At 41.3% G+C, this 13,717-nt stretch overlaps 1 protein-coding gene across 8 annotated transcripts in view; it reads left to right on the top strand.

The window, feature by feature from the left end:
• The window catches only part of LOC146425606 (protein ARK2N), a 139,691-nt gene that overhangs the window by 31,388 nt on the left and 94,586 nt on the right, over positions 1-13,717 (top strand). For 6 of the 8 annotated variants that reach the window (XR_014846504.1, XM_085041647.1, XM_085041648.1 and 3 more), the window contains exons 2-3: positions 443-658; positions 13,576-13,712. The exons of 1 other annotated variant lie outside the window; for it this stretch is intronic. Coding sequence is in view for 6 of the 7 variants with exons in the window: in XM_085041647.1 (XP_084897773.1) it covers positions 13,695-13,712 (18 nt within the window). In the remaining variant the exon portion in view is untranslated. The remainder of the gene's footprint in view (positions 1-442; positions 659-13,575; positions 13,713-13,717) is intronic. One more of the 8 variants, XM_085041644.1, reaches the window with a different exon arrangement.

The raw sequence follows: 13,717 nt of genomic DNA, 5'->3' as shown, positions 1-13,717 counted from the left end.
AGCTTCTGAGAAAAAGAGCTGGTTTGCATCACATAAGCTAAGCATTCTTTATCATTAATCAGTTCAGTAACACCTAAAATGACAATGTACAATTAAGTTTAGGCTGCCTTGGTTTTTATTAAATCAGTCTGTTGAGAGATATTTGTTGTTTAGCTTAAATGAGTAGGTTTTAAGTAGAATGAGTTGCATAGAGCTATAATACTGTGTGATTTAGCATGTTGTTTGCCTAGCTTTACTTGTTTAGCATGAGTGACTGTATTTGTTGAAGCCTTCAGCCGCAAGCTGTGAACTTACACCTAGACACGTTTTCAGCTGGAATGGAGTTATTTTTCTTAGTAATTTTCCTAATAGCAGGTACAGTGCTGTGTTTTGTCTTTAGTATGAGAAGAGTATTGATAACACACTGATGTTTTAGTCACTACTAAGTAATGTTTATCCTTAGTCTAGGGCTATTTTAGTTTCCTATGCTGTACCGGTGAGCATGTACACCAGAAGATCAGGAGACTGACAGTCAGCAGAAGCTACAACTCCATAAGATTTGAACAGTTAATGGCCTGTCTGCATGGACACAGAGAAAGAACCCAATAAAGTGTTAGAAGATCCCAGACCAAAAATTACCATTGGACCAAGAGGTGCATGAAGAACGCATGAGGGGCAGGTAATTTTTTATAAATCTAACACCTGAGACTCTTCTACAGGAAGCCTAGGGTTGAGCCCAAAGAAGGAGGAAGTGTGCCCGAGAGTGAGTGTGTGTGTGTGAGTGAGGAGTCAAAAGGGGCCTCTGTTGGCTCACTGAAGCCACCCACTGCAAAGGGACTGATCCCAGCAGTTAAATTCTCAGGTGGTGTGTGTGTGACTCTTTGAATAGTGTGAGAATGCTCAGGCAGTGGCTTCTCCTTTAACACAGGCCTTATAATTTGTTTGGATGAAACTAATTTCCTTCTGACATTATAGGATATACAATTATAAAGAACATTTATTGAGAGCAAACTAAACAAAAATATCATGAAGTATGTATGAGTGGCCAATTATTGATAGATGAAGGGCATGCATGCCATTTTTATATAACTCTTTGTGCAGTAGTATATATTACATGATAGTTGTACTTTAAGAAGCTACTAACACCTCTGTTTGAATTATTTTTTTTGGTTTTGTAATAATTTTTATCTTCAAAAGTCTCAGAGCAAACAGTGCTGTGAAAGAAACACTTAGTACTCTCTCCTGTGTCTAGTCAGAACCTGTGAGTTTAAGGTGTGATGAGACCAAACAGCAGGTACTTTATCAGATTTGGGGTTTTTTCCTAAAGGGATGGTTTGTTCTTGCCCTCCTTTCCCTGCTTCTTGCCAGCTCTGGCAGAAAATTGCACTTATTTTCTCATTTTATTTTCTGTTGACTTACTGAAATGAATCTACCCACCAAAGGATGAGCCAGTTCCGGTGCAAAGGAGGGACTATGACTGCACAGTGACAATTAGGGTAGTAAAAGACTAGGGAATAAAGCTTATCTATGTTAGTGGCAATGAGAGAGGCTGGGCTGTCTCTGCTAATCTGACCTTCAAAATCCTTCTGTATTTCTTCAGTGAAGTTGTTGCCTTTCAGCTAGTCTTAGAATTATGAGGCAGACACAGTTAAAAGGGGTACAAGGGTTTTACCTTGGTATTTTAATAGGATCCTAGGTGCACAGCTCCTCAAAGGTGGAACATGCCGAGGTGCACACACACCGTATAATGCGTATACAATTTTATGGACCTTGCAAATTAGCATATCTGTCTAGAATCCTTCAATAATAAACTTAATAAATGAATTCATGTCCCCCTGTTCTAAGAATCCCCCCCAAATGAGGCTAGAGCCCAGTTTACAAAATATGTTCCAGAGAGAAGGCTTTAACCAAGGTTAAAGCCTCAAGTTTTGAGATAGTATAGGGCTCTCTGGCCTCCTACTGTGAATGTTTGGTCTTTCTGCCTTGCAGAACTCCAAAACTAAGCTAGAATATCAGACTACAAAAATTACAAGCATGTAGGCTAAGGGTACAAAGAATGTATAAAGGGTACAGAAAATATAAAGAGGGTATAAAAATGTATAAAAGGATATATAAAAAGAAAAGACAAAAAAATCATCAGGCATCAAAGTGGAGGTTTTATAGTGTACAAATCATATGACTTTACAAATGAGTCCACAATTTAAATATATTTTCCAGACAGGGGTACAGTTAGATGTTTAATGGCTTTTGCATACTGGTGTGTTCTATGTGTGGCTGGAAAATAAAATAATTTCTGTTGGAAAAATCTAGCACAGAAGTTTTTACAGAATTGCCTTTTCAAATAAGTGGATTATCTGTGCATCAGTGAAAGGAGAATGACATTTCTAAGCAATGTCTAATTAAGTATCCAGCTGTGTCAGTAAGCATCACAACTTATTTTTCAGTGCTGTGTTCTCATTTAAGTAAAAAACTGGTCTTTCTCTAGCATCATCTCAAGATTACCTTTTCTAATACTGTTACTAGAAAAGTGAGTGGCAATAAAGGTATGTGAATTTTTCAGTATAGCCTCTTCCTCTCTCTGATCTAAAAATTTCTCAAGTAGAACTAAATAAGGACATTATTTTTTCTTTCTTTGAGACAAAGCTTTCCTTGGCATAGATATTTTCCCCTGAACTGTGTTCTTCCCTGCATCAAACTCTGTCACAGTAGACTTTTTGTTCCACTGAGATAAAGACAAAGATCTATTTAATTTACATATTAATACTCAAATTTTTGACATCTAAATAGCCAGCTCAAGGGACCTGGAGAGTACAAACCTCATCAGAGCAAGAATTTTTTCCATGCACACAGAAACGCAGGTTGATGTTGACCAGATATAGTGTTGTGAAATTACTAGTCCCTGTGCTGCCATCTCACTGAAAATATAATTCACTGATCACTGTATGAGGGATCAAACCAGCATGGTTTGCATGGTTAAAGTTCCTACTTAATAATGAAAAAAATCTTATAAAAACATTGTAATTAGACTGTTAGCAAGGTGGCAACATGTAGATGAAGCATTTTTTTCTGTCTGATAGGCCAGGGAGATGGAAAAGCAAGTACAGGTGTTCTTATAGTCCTTTGGGAGCTGCGATGTAGATGATATTTCCACGTAGAATATTTGTCAAAAGTCTCTAGTTCACTTTGGCTGCCCTTTAGCTTCTTGTCAAGCTCTGTTCTTTGTTCTCTGGGCTAAAAGGCTGAATAGTGCAGAAGCTGTTCTGCAGTTATTAGTATGAATATTTAAATATATTTCTTTTGGCCAGACTAGTACTCTTTTGATATGTGTTTTGATGCCTTAAATCACTAGTAAAAAATTTTTAGATGCAGACACACAGTATAGGAAAGAGATTTTACTTTGGTTTAATAGGATCTCAGATGCACACCGACGAACAAGCCCCGACGATATCCCCCGTATACAATTTATGGACAGCCTAGATTAGAATACCTATCTAAAAGTCTCCAATAAGAAGTCTAACAAATTAAGTAATTGCCTCCTTATTAAAATTGCCCCCCCCAAAAAAGATTACTACTTAGTTTACAAAAAACATGTCTCAGTGATGGGGGCCCTGTTCAAGGTTGGTGCGTCATGCTTTTGAGATTGTGGGGATGTTTCGTCTTCCCCAAAGGATTCTGAGCAGGGCAAGGGTACTAGGGTGATAAACATGTAGGGTTAAGATACAGGGAGTAAAAAGTACAGGAATGGGGAAGGGTAAAAGGTTATATATAAAGAGAGTATAAAAGTAAAATAAAAAGGACAAAAACCCATCAGGCATCATTTCCCCCCTTTTTGGAGACTAACAAGCTTTTACCTTGTTTAGTCTCTAAACTACTCTATCTACAACATCGGTTTACACAACTAGCTATGGCAAAAATAATAACTACAATTACAATAATTATAAATGTTTCTTTCACCCAGGCCCAGTCTGGCAACCATGAAGTGAGGGCGTGGAAGATTTGGTCAAATTTCAAGGTGTAATTTCTTGAACTCACTTCATGTAGAATTTGAGTTCTTTTCTAAATTTCTTTCAAATCCTTTCTGATTTTCTCATCCTGGTCCACAAAGGAACAACAGCTGCCATTAATAATATTGCATACCCCTTCATGAGCGCCGAGCAAGAATTTGAGAGCTATCCTGTACTGAGTCATTGCCCTTGACAGGCTATGGACTTTTTCTTGCAAAGCTATAATTGCATCAGCAGTATGTTTTTCAATATTTTTAATAACACAATATATTCACGATTGCTCTTTCCAATTTAACTATCCCATAAGAGGGAAGGAGGGCTCTCACTATACTATGGAAAACTGTGGGACGTTTAATGAGGGGATTAAGAGTTCTTTTCCCCCTTCTACGTGGTTTTTCAATTTGGTCAAATATTGTTATATTTGGAATTACAGCCCCGAGGGCACAGGCCTGGTCTCTGTCTACAGGTAGAATTGTCCAGGCCTTATCATCACATATCCAATACACTCTCGTCTCAAAAGGCAGAGCTAATCTCTATCTCAGCAACTTCATTTTTGTTACAGATCTTGGGTTAAGTATTTTTCTGAAGTTGGTCTTATGACAATATGGTGGAAGAACGGCTTTTCTTGTAGCATTCATGAGCACACAGCGAACTGTATAGTTCCCACGTTCTATCAGGCCACTTGGGGGTATAGGAGGCAGCAAGGTGGTATTGGGCCCGATCCGTTGCTACTTTTCTGTATGTTCCTTTTCTATTGCAATACTAATCAATGACCATTTCCCCTTCTTAGAGGTGGTAATTGAGTACAGATCTAGCAATTGCTCATAATAAGTGCTTTGGATACATTTTGCATCACATTATTGTGCAACTCCTGGGCTGAGCTCTGAGTCATGGTTACCAGTTGGAAAAACAGCATACATGTAAGGAACAATTTAACTATCATCTTGATTTGTATCAGTCTCTGTTTTCTCTGTAGTTTCAGGAGCAGAAGCTTTCTTCACTCTGGAATAGTGGATCCACGGTCCTTTCTCAGCAACCTTGACAGCAGTGAGGGTGGTCAGCAAGACTTGGAATGGTCCCTTCCACTTGGGTTGCAAGGGGTCACTGTCCCACCACTTGATGTAGACCCAGTTTCCAGGCTGAAACGGGTGGGCAGGGATGTCCAATCCTATAGGCTTGGACAGGACAACGAATCTCTGGAGCTTCTGCAAAGTGGAACTCAAAGCCATTAAGTATTTCTGCAAATCAATTTTTCCCCTCATGTGAATTTCACCTGGAATGTGTGGAACTTGATATGGTCTGCCATATAGAATTTCATAGGGACTTATGTTGTCTCTCCGCCTTGGTTGTATGTGGACCATCAGTAAGGCTATAGGCAAAGCCTGAACCCATGTCATAGATGTTTCTTGACAAATTTTTCTAATCTGGGTTTTGAGGGTTTTATTCATATGTTCAACTTTTCCACTTGCTTGGGGCCTGTATGATGTATGCAGGTTCCAAGTAAGTTTCAGGATTTTGTTAACTTCTCTGACTACTTTTGCAATAAAATGTGGTTCCCTATCTGATGACATCCTCAAGGGAACTTTAAATTTTGGAATTATATGATTGAGCAAGGTTTTTACTACTTTTTTTGCTGCATTAGTGCGACAGGGATAAGCTTCAGGCCATTTACTGAATGTATCAACTAATACCAATACATATTTGTATCTTTTCCTCCGTGGCATTTCAGCAAAATCTATTTGCCAGTAATCTCCTGGGAGATGCTCTGTCTTGGTCACTCCTGACACTACACTTTTAGTTGTGTCAGGGTTGTTTTTGCAGCAGGTTTCACACTTGCTTGTTACAGACTGCACGATATCAGTCATTCCTCTCCCTATAACTACTTTCTTTAGATGTTTTAAAAGGTTTTCTGCTCTCCAGTGTGTACTCTCATGTTTTCTTTGTGCTATTTCTCAAAGGATCGGGGGTGGGACTGCAACCTGGCCCATAGGTGTAACAGCTCACTCACCCTCCTTAATTTCAGCCTTAAGAGATTTAATTAACTTTTGGTCACTTTGATCATATTTTGGAGCAAACTCTGTCAGATCTACTTATTTTTGTGGCACTATTGCAAATATGCCTTTTTCTGCTATCCCTCTTGCCATTTCATCCGCAAAGCGATTTCCCACTTCAGGAGTTGTCTTCCCCTTTTGATGACTTTTGCAGTGCATGACAGCTACTTCTGTAGGTTTCCAGATGCTCTGCAGGAGTGCTAGGATTTGTTTGGTATATTTAATGCCATTACCTTGAGCAGTCAGCAGGCTACGTTCTTTCCAAATAGCTCCATGGGCATGAATAACACTGAATGCATATTTGGAATCAGTCCATATATTTACCTTCTTTCTCTCGCTCAGTTCTAGAGCTCTAGTCAGTGCAATCAGTTCAGCTTTCTGTGATGATACATCTGAAGGCAAGGCCATCAGTAAAAAGTTCCCAATCTGGATTCTCCAGAGGCACATCTTTCAGGTCTGGTCTACTGGAGTAGGTTTCTTCTATTGTCTGCAAACAGTCATGCTCAGGTACGTTATCGAGCAGTGTGGATGACAAGAATATTGCAGGGTTTACAACAGATGTTGTTTTTAGAGTGACATCGTCCTGTTCTAACAATACAGCCTGGTATTTAAGCATTCTGCTAGGGGATAACCAGTGTCTCCCCTTTTGCTCCAGCACAGAAATCACGGCGTGGGGTACATACACGACAACGTGGTGCCCAAGGGTGAATTTCTGAGCTTCCTGGATTAGGATGGCAGTTGCTGCCACGGCTTTCAGACACCCTGGCACCCTTGGCTAACATTGTCTAGCTGTTTTGAAAAATAGGCCACAGCTCTTCGCTGATCCCCAAGATATTGTGCTAGCACCCCAAGAGCTACATTCTGCTGCTCGTATGTGAATAGTTCGAAGGGTTTCATTAAATCTGGCAGCCCTGAAGCTGGAGCAGACATCAAGGAATGTTTTAATTGTTTAAAGGCAGCTTTCGCTTTTTCTGTCCAGTTAATGGTTCCCTTTTCAGCTGTCTTAAGGGTTTCATACAGAGGCTTTACTAGTATTCCATACCTTGCCACCCAAAGTCGACACCAACCTACCATGCCGAGGAAAGCTTGCATCTCTCTCACCGTGTGGGGCTCTGGAAGCCGACAGATAGCTTCTTTCCGTTCTCTGCTAAGTTGTCGATGACCACGGAAGATTTCTAGCTCCAGGTATACTACAGTTTCTTTGGCAACCTGTGCCTTTTCCTTTGAGACTCGGTATCCGCCCATGCCCAAAAAATTCAAAAGACTTACAGTGTGTTGGACGCAGTCATCTCGCATTTTTGCTACGATCAGGATGTCATCAACATATTGAAGGATTTCCCCTTTTGATTCTTGGTTTTTCCAGTCCTCCAGTTCCTTTGATAGCTGGTGTCCAAATATTGTTGGGCTGTTCTTGAACCCTTGGGGTAGCACTGTCCAAGTTATTTGAGTCTTTCTTCTTGTCTCAGGATTTTCCCACTCAAAAGCAAAAAGCTCCTGGCTATCTTTGTGGATTGGAATAGAGAAAAAGGCATCTTTGAGATCTAAGAATGAGAACCACCCTAATTTATTTGTTAGTGTGGTCAGAAAGGTGTAGGGATTTGGTACAACTGAATGTATGTCCTCTGTAATTCTGTTGATTGCCCTCAAATCCTGCACTAGCCTGTAACTTACCATCAGCCTTCTTTACTGGCAGGATGGGTGTGTTGTATTTGGACTCACATTCCACTAGCAACTCGAATTTGAGAAATTTCTCAATTACAGGTGCCAGTCCCCTACGACTTTCTAATTTCAGAGGGTATTGTTTCTGCCTTACCGGTATTGCTCCTGCTTTGAGTGCAATACTCACAGGTTTAGCTCTTTTGGATCTCCCGGGAAAATCACTGGCCTATATTATTGGAATAACCGCATCTTCAACTTCTTTAGGAATTTTTCTACAACATTCCTGGATAAGAATAGTAGCTGCTTCAACAAATTTAGATTCAGGAATTATAACTTTCACTCTTTCTTCTTTGGAAAATTTAATTTCTGCCTCTAATTTTTCCAATAAATCTCTGCCCAACAATGGTTTTGGAGAATTTGGCATATATAAAAATTGATGAGTCACCTAATGTTTCCCCAGTTTAAATCTTAAAGGTTGAAAGAAAGGCCTTGTTTCACTTACCTCCGTGGCACCAATTACATCTACAGTATCTTGACTCAGTTTCCTTTTTAAAGTATTTAACACAGAATATGTTGCCCCCGTATCAACCAAAAATTCAACATCATCTTTCCCCAGCTTAATTATAACCGAAGGCTCCGCTGGGGTGGATAATGCTTTCGGTCTCTGTCAATTCCCATTCACAGCTAATTGAGAAGACGTGGGCGTCTCCTTCGCCTACATTGGACACTCCTTCTAGTGTCCCTTCTTCTTGCAGATGGCACACTGGTCCTCAGCTAGAGGAGGGTGAGGTGAACCCTTTCTTTTCCCCTGACCCTGTTTCTTCTTGTAGTGGGGTTTATCAGTATCCTTATCTGTTGAATCTCTATTTTGATATACTTTCCAGGCCACATTCAACAACTTATTTAGATCATATTCATCCATTTTTTGCAGCTTTTTCCTTATATCAGGTGTGGATTGGCCTACAAATATGTAGGCTAAATTAGATTGCTGCAATGGGGAATTCAAGTCCAAGTTTGTGTACTTCTGTGCAGCTTCTTTGAGCCTGTTCAGGAAATCTGTGGGGGTCTCATTTAGACTTTGCCTAATTTCGTATATTTTGGCCCAATTAATTGCTTTAGGAATAGCACATTTTAGTCTACTAACTATCCACTTTTGATACTGTTTTAATTTGGCCATTTCCTCTGGCACATTGGGATCTTAACCTGGATCTATCAAAGGAAAAATATTACCAACAGGTTCTTGAATGGTTCCAGCTGCAATTTGAGTTTCCACAGCATTTACAGCAGCCTTGATAACCATCTCCTTTTCTGTACTGTCCAGTACTTCATCTAACATTACATTTAGGTCACTCTAATCTGGGTTTTGTGCCTTGATAGCTAATTCAAACTGCATGGCTACTTTTTCTGGATTGTCTCTGTATGTTCCAACTCATTCTTTCAATTGTCAGAGTTCTCCGAGGGAGAAAGAAGTTTTGATATAAACCATCCTTTGATTCCCGACAGCCTGCCTTAGAGGTACTTCCAGGACAGGTTCCTCTTTCTTTGATTCATCTCTCTTAGATCTAGTATGTTTTGCTACCAGATTGGCAGCTCCGATAGCTTCCCGGGCTATTTTCCCCCTTTTCTTCTGTGTTGGTTTGAAAACAAACCAGTGGGAGATCACAAGTTAAGATTGAAATTAAAAATAAGTGAAATAATACAAGGAAAAGCACTGACAAAGTCAGATACAACCTAACACCCTGTTAGGGTGGTAGTAGCAGTCCAACTGAAGTAGTCCAGTTGAAGCGGTGATCCTGTGAAGGTCTAGTCTCCAGCTGAAGATCCAGTGGTAGCTCTGGTCCTCTGGGAACCCAGTAGACAGGGCTAGCTCAGGCAGTTCCAAGGCCAGGTTATATTCAGGTGGGAACACCTGGCTCCTCCCTCCTGGGCAGAGCATCTCACAATGGGATGAGATAAGTCCATGAGTCACACGGTGGGTCCCTGATGGCCCATTGCCTGTCATGCGGGGTGGGTCGTTAGCAAGTGATGATAGCTAACGGATGGCCCATTGTCTGTCATCCGGAGTGGGTGATAGCAGCTAATGGCCCACAGCTGGTGGTAATAGAATACTTAACTACATCAATATTGCAACCTAGGACATCTTCCTAGCAGGTTCGCTGCCTGCAGCTTCAGCCTCGGTTCCCCCTTCCTCTTCCGAGCTATCTACATCTACACTGGATTTGTCTGACTCACGCTTGATCTGGGTTTTTCCCCTCTCAGCTCTAGTGGAGCTGTGGAGAGGGTGCTGCCCGCCGCTCCCCCTTTCCCCAGTCTGGGAGGGGCCAGCGGTAGACGTGCTTCCCTCTCCGTCTTGGTCCGTCCCAGTTCCGCCCTTCTCTCCGCCCCGGTCTCCCCCTTTGCCTCCACCCCTGTCTCCACTCCTGCTTCCGACCCTGCTCCTGCCCTCATCCTCGTTGTCAGAACGGTCAGGGTATGGTGGCAGTGGGGGAGGAGGAGGCCACACCTCCTCTTTTCCCCGTGCTGTATCAAGTAGGTGAAGGGGAGGGGGAGCAGATGGCCAGAATGGCGGTGGGGGAGGAGGAGGAGTAGGAGGAGGAGGAAGGGGAGCTAGGAGAGGGGGCACCGGCCCCTGTTGCGAATGGTGTGATGCCCCCCTGCGTAAAGCTGGTGCCACCAAATCTGTGTCTGTCATGTCTATTTTCTCATCTTTCGTCGGAGGCTGTTTCTGTCTATCTTTTTTCTTTTCTAATTTTTGTAAAGCTATCTCAAAGCGGTTCTCTTTCATTTGCTTATAAGCTTCTTCTCGATTTAGAAATATAGAAAACAATTTTGCATATCTTAACTGCTTAAACCTGCCCTGAACTCGGAGTTCTACAAGTAACTTTGTAATAAGTTCATTATCTAAACTGCCCAACCGAGGCCATTTACTCCCCCCTTCCAGTTTCAACACAGGCCACACCCACAGTGAGAGTCTGGTTAATTCACCGGAATGTGAATCAACGCTTCGTACTGTCAGCAGATTCCAGTTTTTCAAAATCAAACCCAGCGGGGAATCCTGCGGGATTTTTGGGTTGGTAGATAACACACCACCCATATCTTACTTATAAACAGAAAGAAACAGTAAGAAAAGGTTCTTAACCTATAGATTAGCACAGAACCAGCAGAGCAAAGAAAGCAAGCCTGAAAACCATGTGTGTTTAGCTTAGAAACCCTGGCGGGATTCGAACTTTGGTAGTTGAACCCACACCCCAACCTGTGGGCTGCAGCCCCCTCTGAGCCACAGCCCCCCCGTGAGCCCTATGCGGCTCCCTGTGAGTATTAGCGAAGGGCGTCCCCCTCTCCTCACAATCCCCCCACCCTGTGGGAGCGGAGTAGTTAAAAAAAAACCCTTTTTATGGCCTCCCTGGCCACGCTCCCACTCTTGGAGATCTCTCCAGATGCTAGCTAGGTATCTATAAAACCATAAAACAACCCCTTTGATCTTACCTCTCCAGCTGTGTTTCTGGTCTTTGGAAAACTCCCGGATTTCAATCTTGAATCGCCGCTTCCCTCCCCTAGTGCTGGCAAGGGGGGGGGGATACAGAGGGGTGTTTCTCAGTCCAAAATCAGAACCTGGGGTTCCTTCTCCTCCTGGCTGGCTCGCCAGAACGGATGCCTTAAATCACTAGTAAAAAATTTTTAGACGCAGACACACAGTATAGGAAAGGGGTTTTATTTTGGTTTAATAGGATCTCAGATGCACACTGACAAACAAGTTCCAACAATATCCCCTTATACAATTTATGGACAGCCTAGATTAGAATTCCTGTCTAAAAGTCTCCAATAAGAAGTCTAACAAATGAAGTAATTGCCCCCCTATTAAAATTGCCCCCCCCAAAAAAGATTACTACTTAGTTTACAAAAAACATGTCTCAGTGATGGGAGCCCTGTTCAAGGTTGGTGCGTCATGCTTTTGAGATTGTGGGGATGTTTCGTCTTCCCCAAAGGATTCTGAGCAGGGCAAGGGTACTAGGGTGATAAACATGTAGGGTTAAGATACAGGGAGTAAAAAGTACAGGAATCGGGAAGGGTTGTCACGAGTGGAGACAGAGGGTGGATTGATTTTACCAGTTGCCCAGGCCTATGACAACTAACGACCAAACCAACTCAGGGTGATCAGCGCCCCAAAACCCAGTCTCACTCACAAGTTCTTATAAAGACAGCCGATTTATGTCTAATATAAAATAGGTTATAGTTTATTAGGCACAGGTGAGAATGGAACAAAGAACTAGACAATTTTTACTACACAAAACATGAAAAGCTATTCATAGCTAAAACAAACATATATATATGTTGCCCAAAATAGGGAGATTAAAACAATACAGTGCTAAAAATGAAAAAGGTACCTATTAATATTATTGTAGCTAGCAAAGAAGAATACAATTTAGGAAACTAATGCTTCTTACCAAAATCCAATTTCTGGAGCTGGGGATGCATCAGTGTCCTCACCCAATCCCTCGGGAAGTAACCACAGAGCTTGCGTCCAAGCCCAGGGGAGAAGACTTTACTTCACGCTCCAATGTCCATGTAGAAAAGCTTCTACTTTTGCTGAGATTTTTGTGGTGTTTTATAGGGAAAAGAGTGTGGATTTGCGGTCACTTAAAATTTCTTCACATTCTCTCAGTGTCTCACTCTGACTTCCAGACGCCAGCATTGATAGCCCGGACCAAGCTATTGACTTAATCTGAGCCATCGATCTCCGGCCAGCAATCAGGGAGAGAGAGAAGGGGGGGGGGGGGGTTTTGTCCTGCCACAAGGGTAGAAGGTTATATATAAAGGATATATATAAAGAGAGTATAAAAGTAAAATAAAAAGGACAAAAACCCATCAGGCATCAGTTTGAGCAACCAAATTTTTCCTTGCATGTACATTTAAAAATTCTTAGAAAAGCTGGGAGTTGCTCTAGCAGGTACAATACAAATCCCACTGTGTATAACTCTTGGTTAGTCATTCAGTCATCAAATCTGTGTTTTACTTTCCCATGTAATAGGAGAATTATTTGATAATGTATATTTGTGGGTGAAATACATAGAAATAGTGATTTTATTACAGTGTAGGGATGCATTTATGTCTCAGAACATGTGTATTTATTTGGGTTTGTTGATGCTGTGCTGTGGCCTTGGAAATAAATTTGTTCCTACATTAAATTACCATCTCTGAAAATTCTTCTTTTAATTTGCTTTCAAGAGAATTTTACTCAGTATTCACAAACAATTTTTCTTTATATGTTTCTTGCATGGGAGACAGAAGCCTTATGAGTTTCTGCAGTTTGCCAGGCTTCTAAGAGCAACAGAGTAGGGTAGCTAGCTCCCCAAGACTCGGCCCCGTTCGCAAGGATCTTTGATATTTGGCCGATTAGTCTAAAAATACCATTTATTAGACACAGAAAATAACAAACATACAAACAGAACAGATTGACATACATACACACACAATGAATGCATAATTGCAAAACTATAATAGCTAAAATGCAATTATGGGGTAAATGCTTGCTTGAACTATAAAAATAGTTAAAATTGCAAGTTAAGAAATGCTAGCTTGAACTATAATGCAAGTTAAGAAAGGTACTTATAAGTTAGCCAGAATAATACAATTTAGGAAACCAATGATCTTACCAAAATCCAATTTTGGTGCTGGGATACATTAGAGTCCACTCTCAATCTTGCAAGAAGTTACCACAGAGCTTGTGTCCAAGCTCAGGGGAGAAGTTTCCCTCATGCTTCAGTATCCATGTAGAAAAGCTTCTACCTTTGCTGAGATTTCATGAGCTTTTTATAGGATAAAAAAAGTGTGGATTTGTGGTCACTAAAAATTTTTCGCATTCTCTCTTCATCTCACCTTAGGCTTTCAGGCGCCACTACTAGATAGCCTGGATTAAGCTATCAACTTAATCTGAGCCATCCATCTCCGGTGACCGATCAGGGAGAGAGAGAAGGGGGGGGAGCGTCCTGCCACAATATATATGTTCCTGTATTTTACAGTATG

This window comes from Lichenostomus cassidix, chromosome W (assembly GCF_008360975.1).
Source record: "Lichenostomus cassidix isolate B80296 chromosome W, HeHo_3.0, whole genome shotgun sequence".
NCBI lineage: Eukaryota > Metazoa > Chordata > Aves > Passeriformes > Meliphagidae > Lichenostomus > Lichenostomus cassidix.
This window is presented reverse-complemented; position numbering and strand designations above follow the sequence as displayed.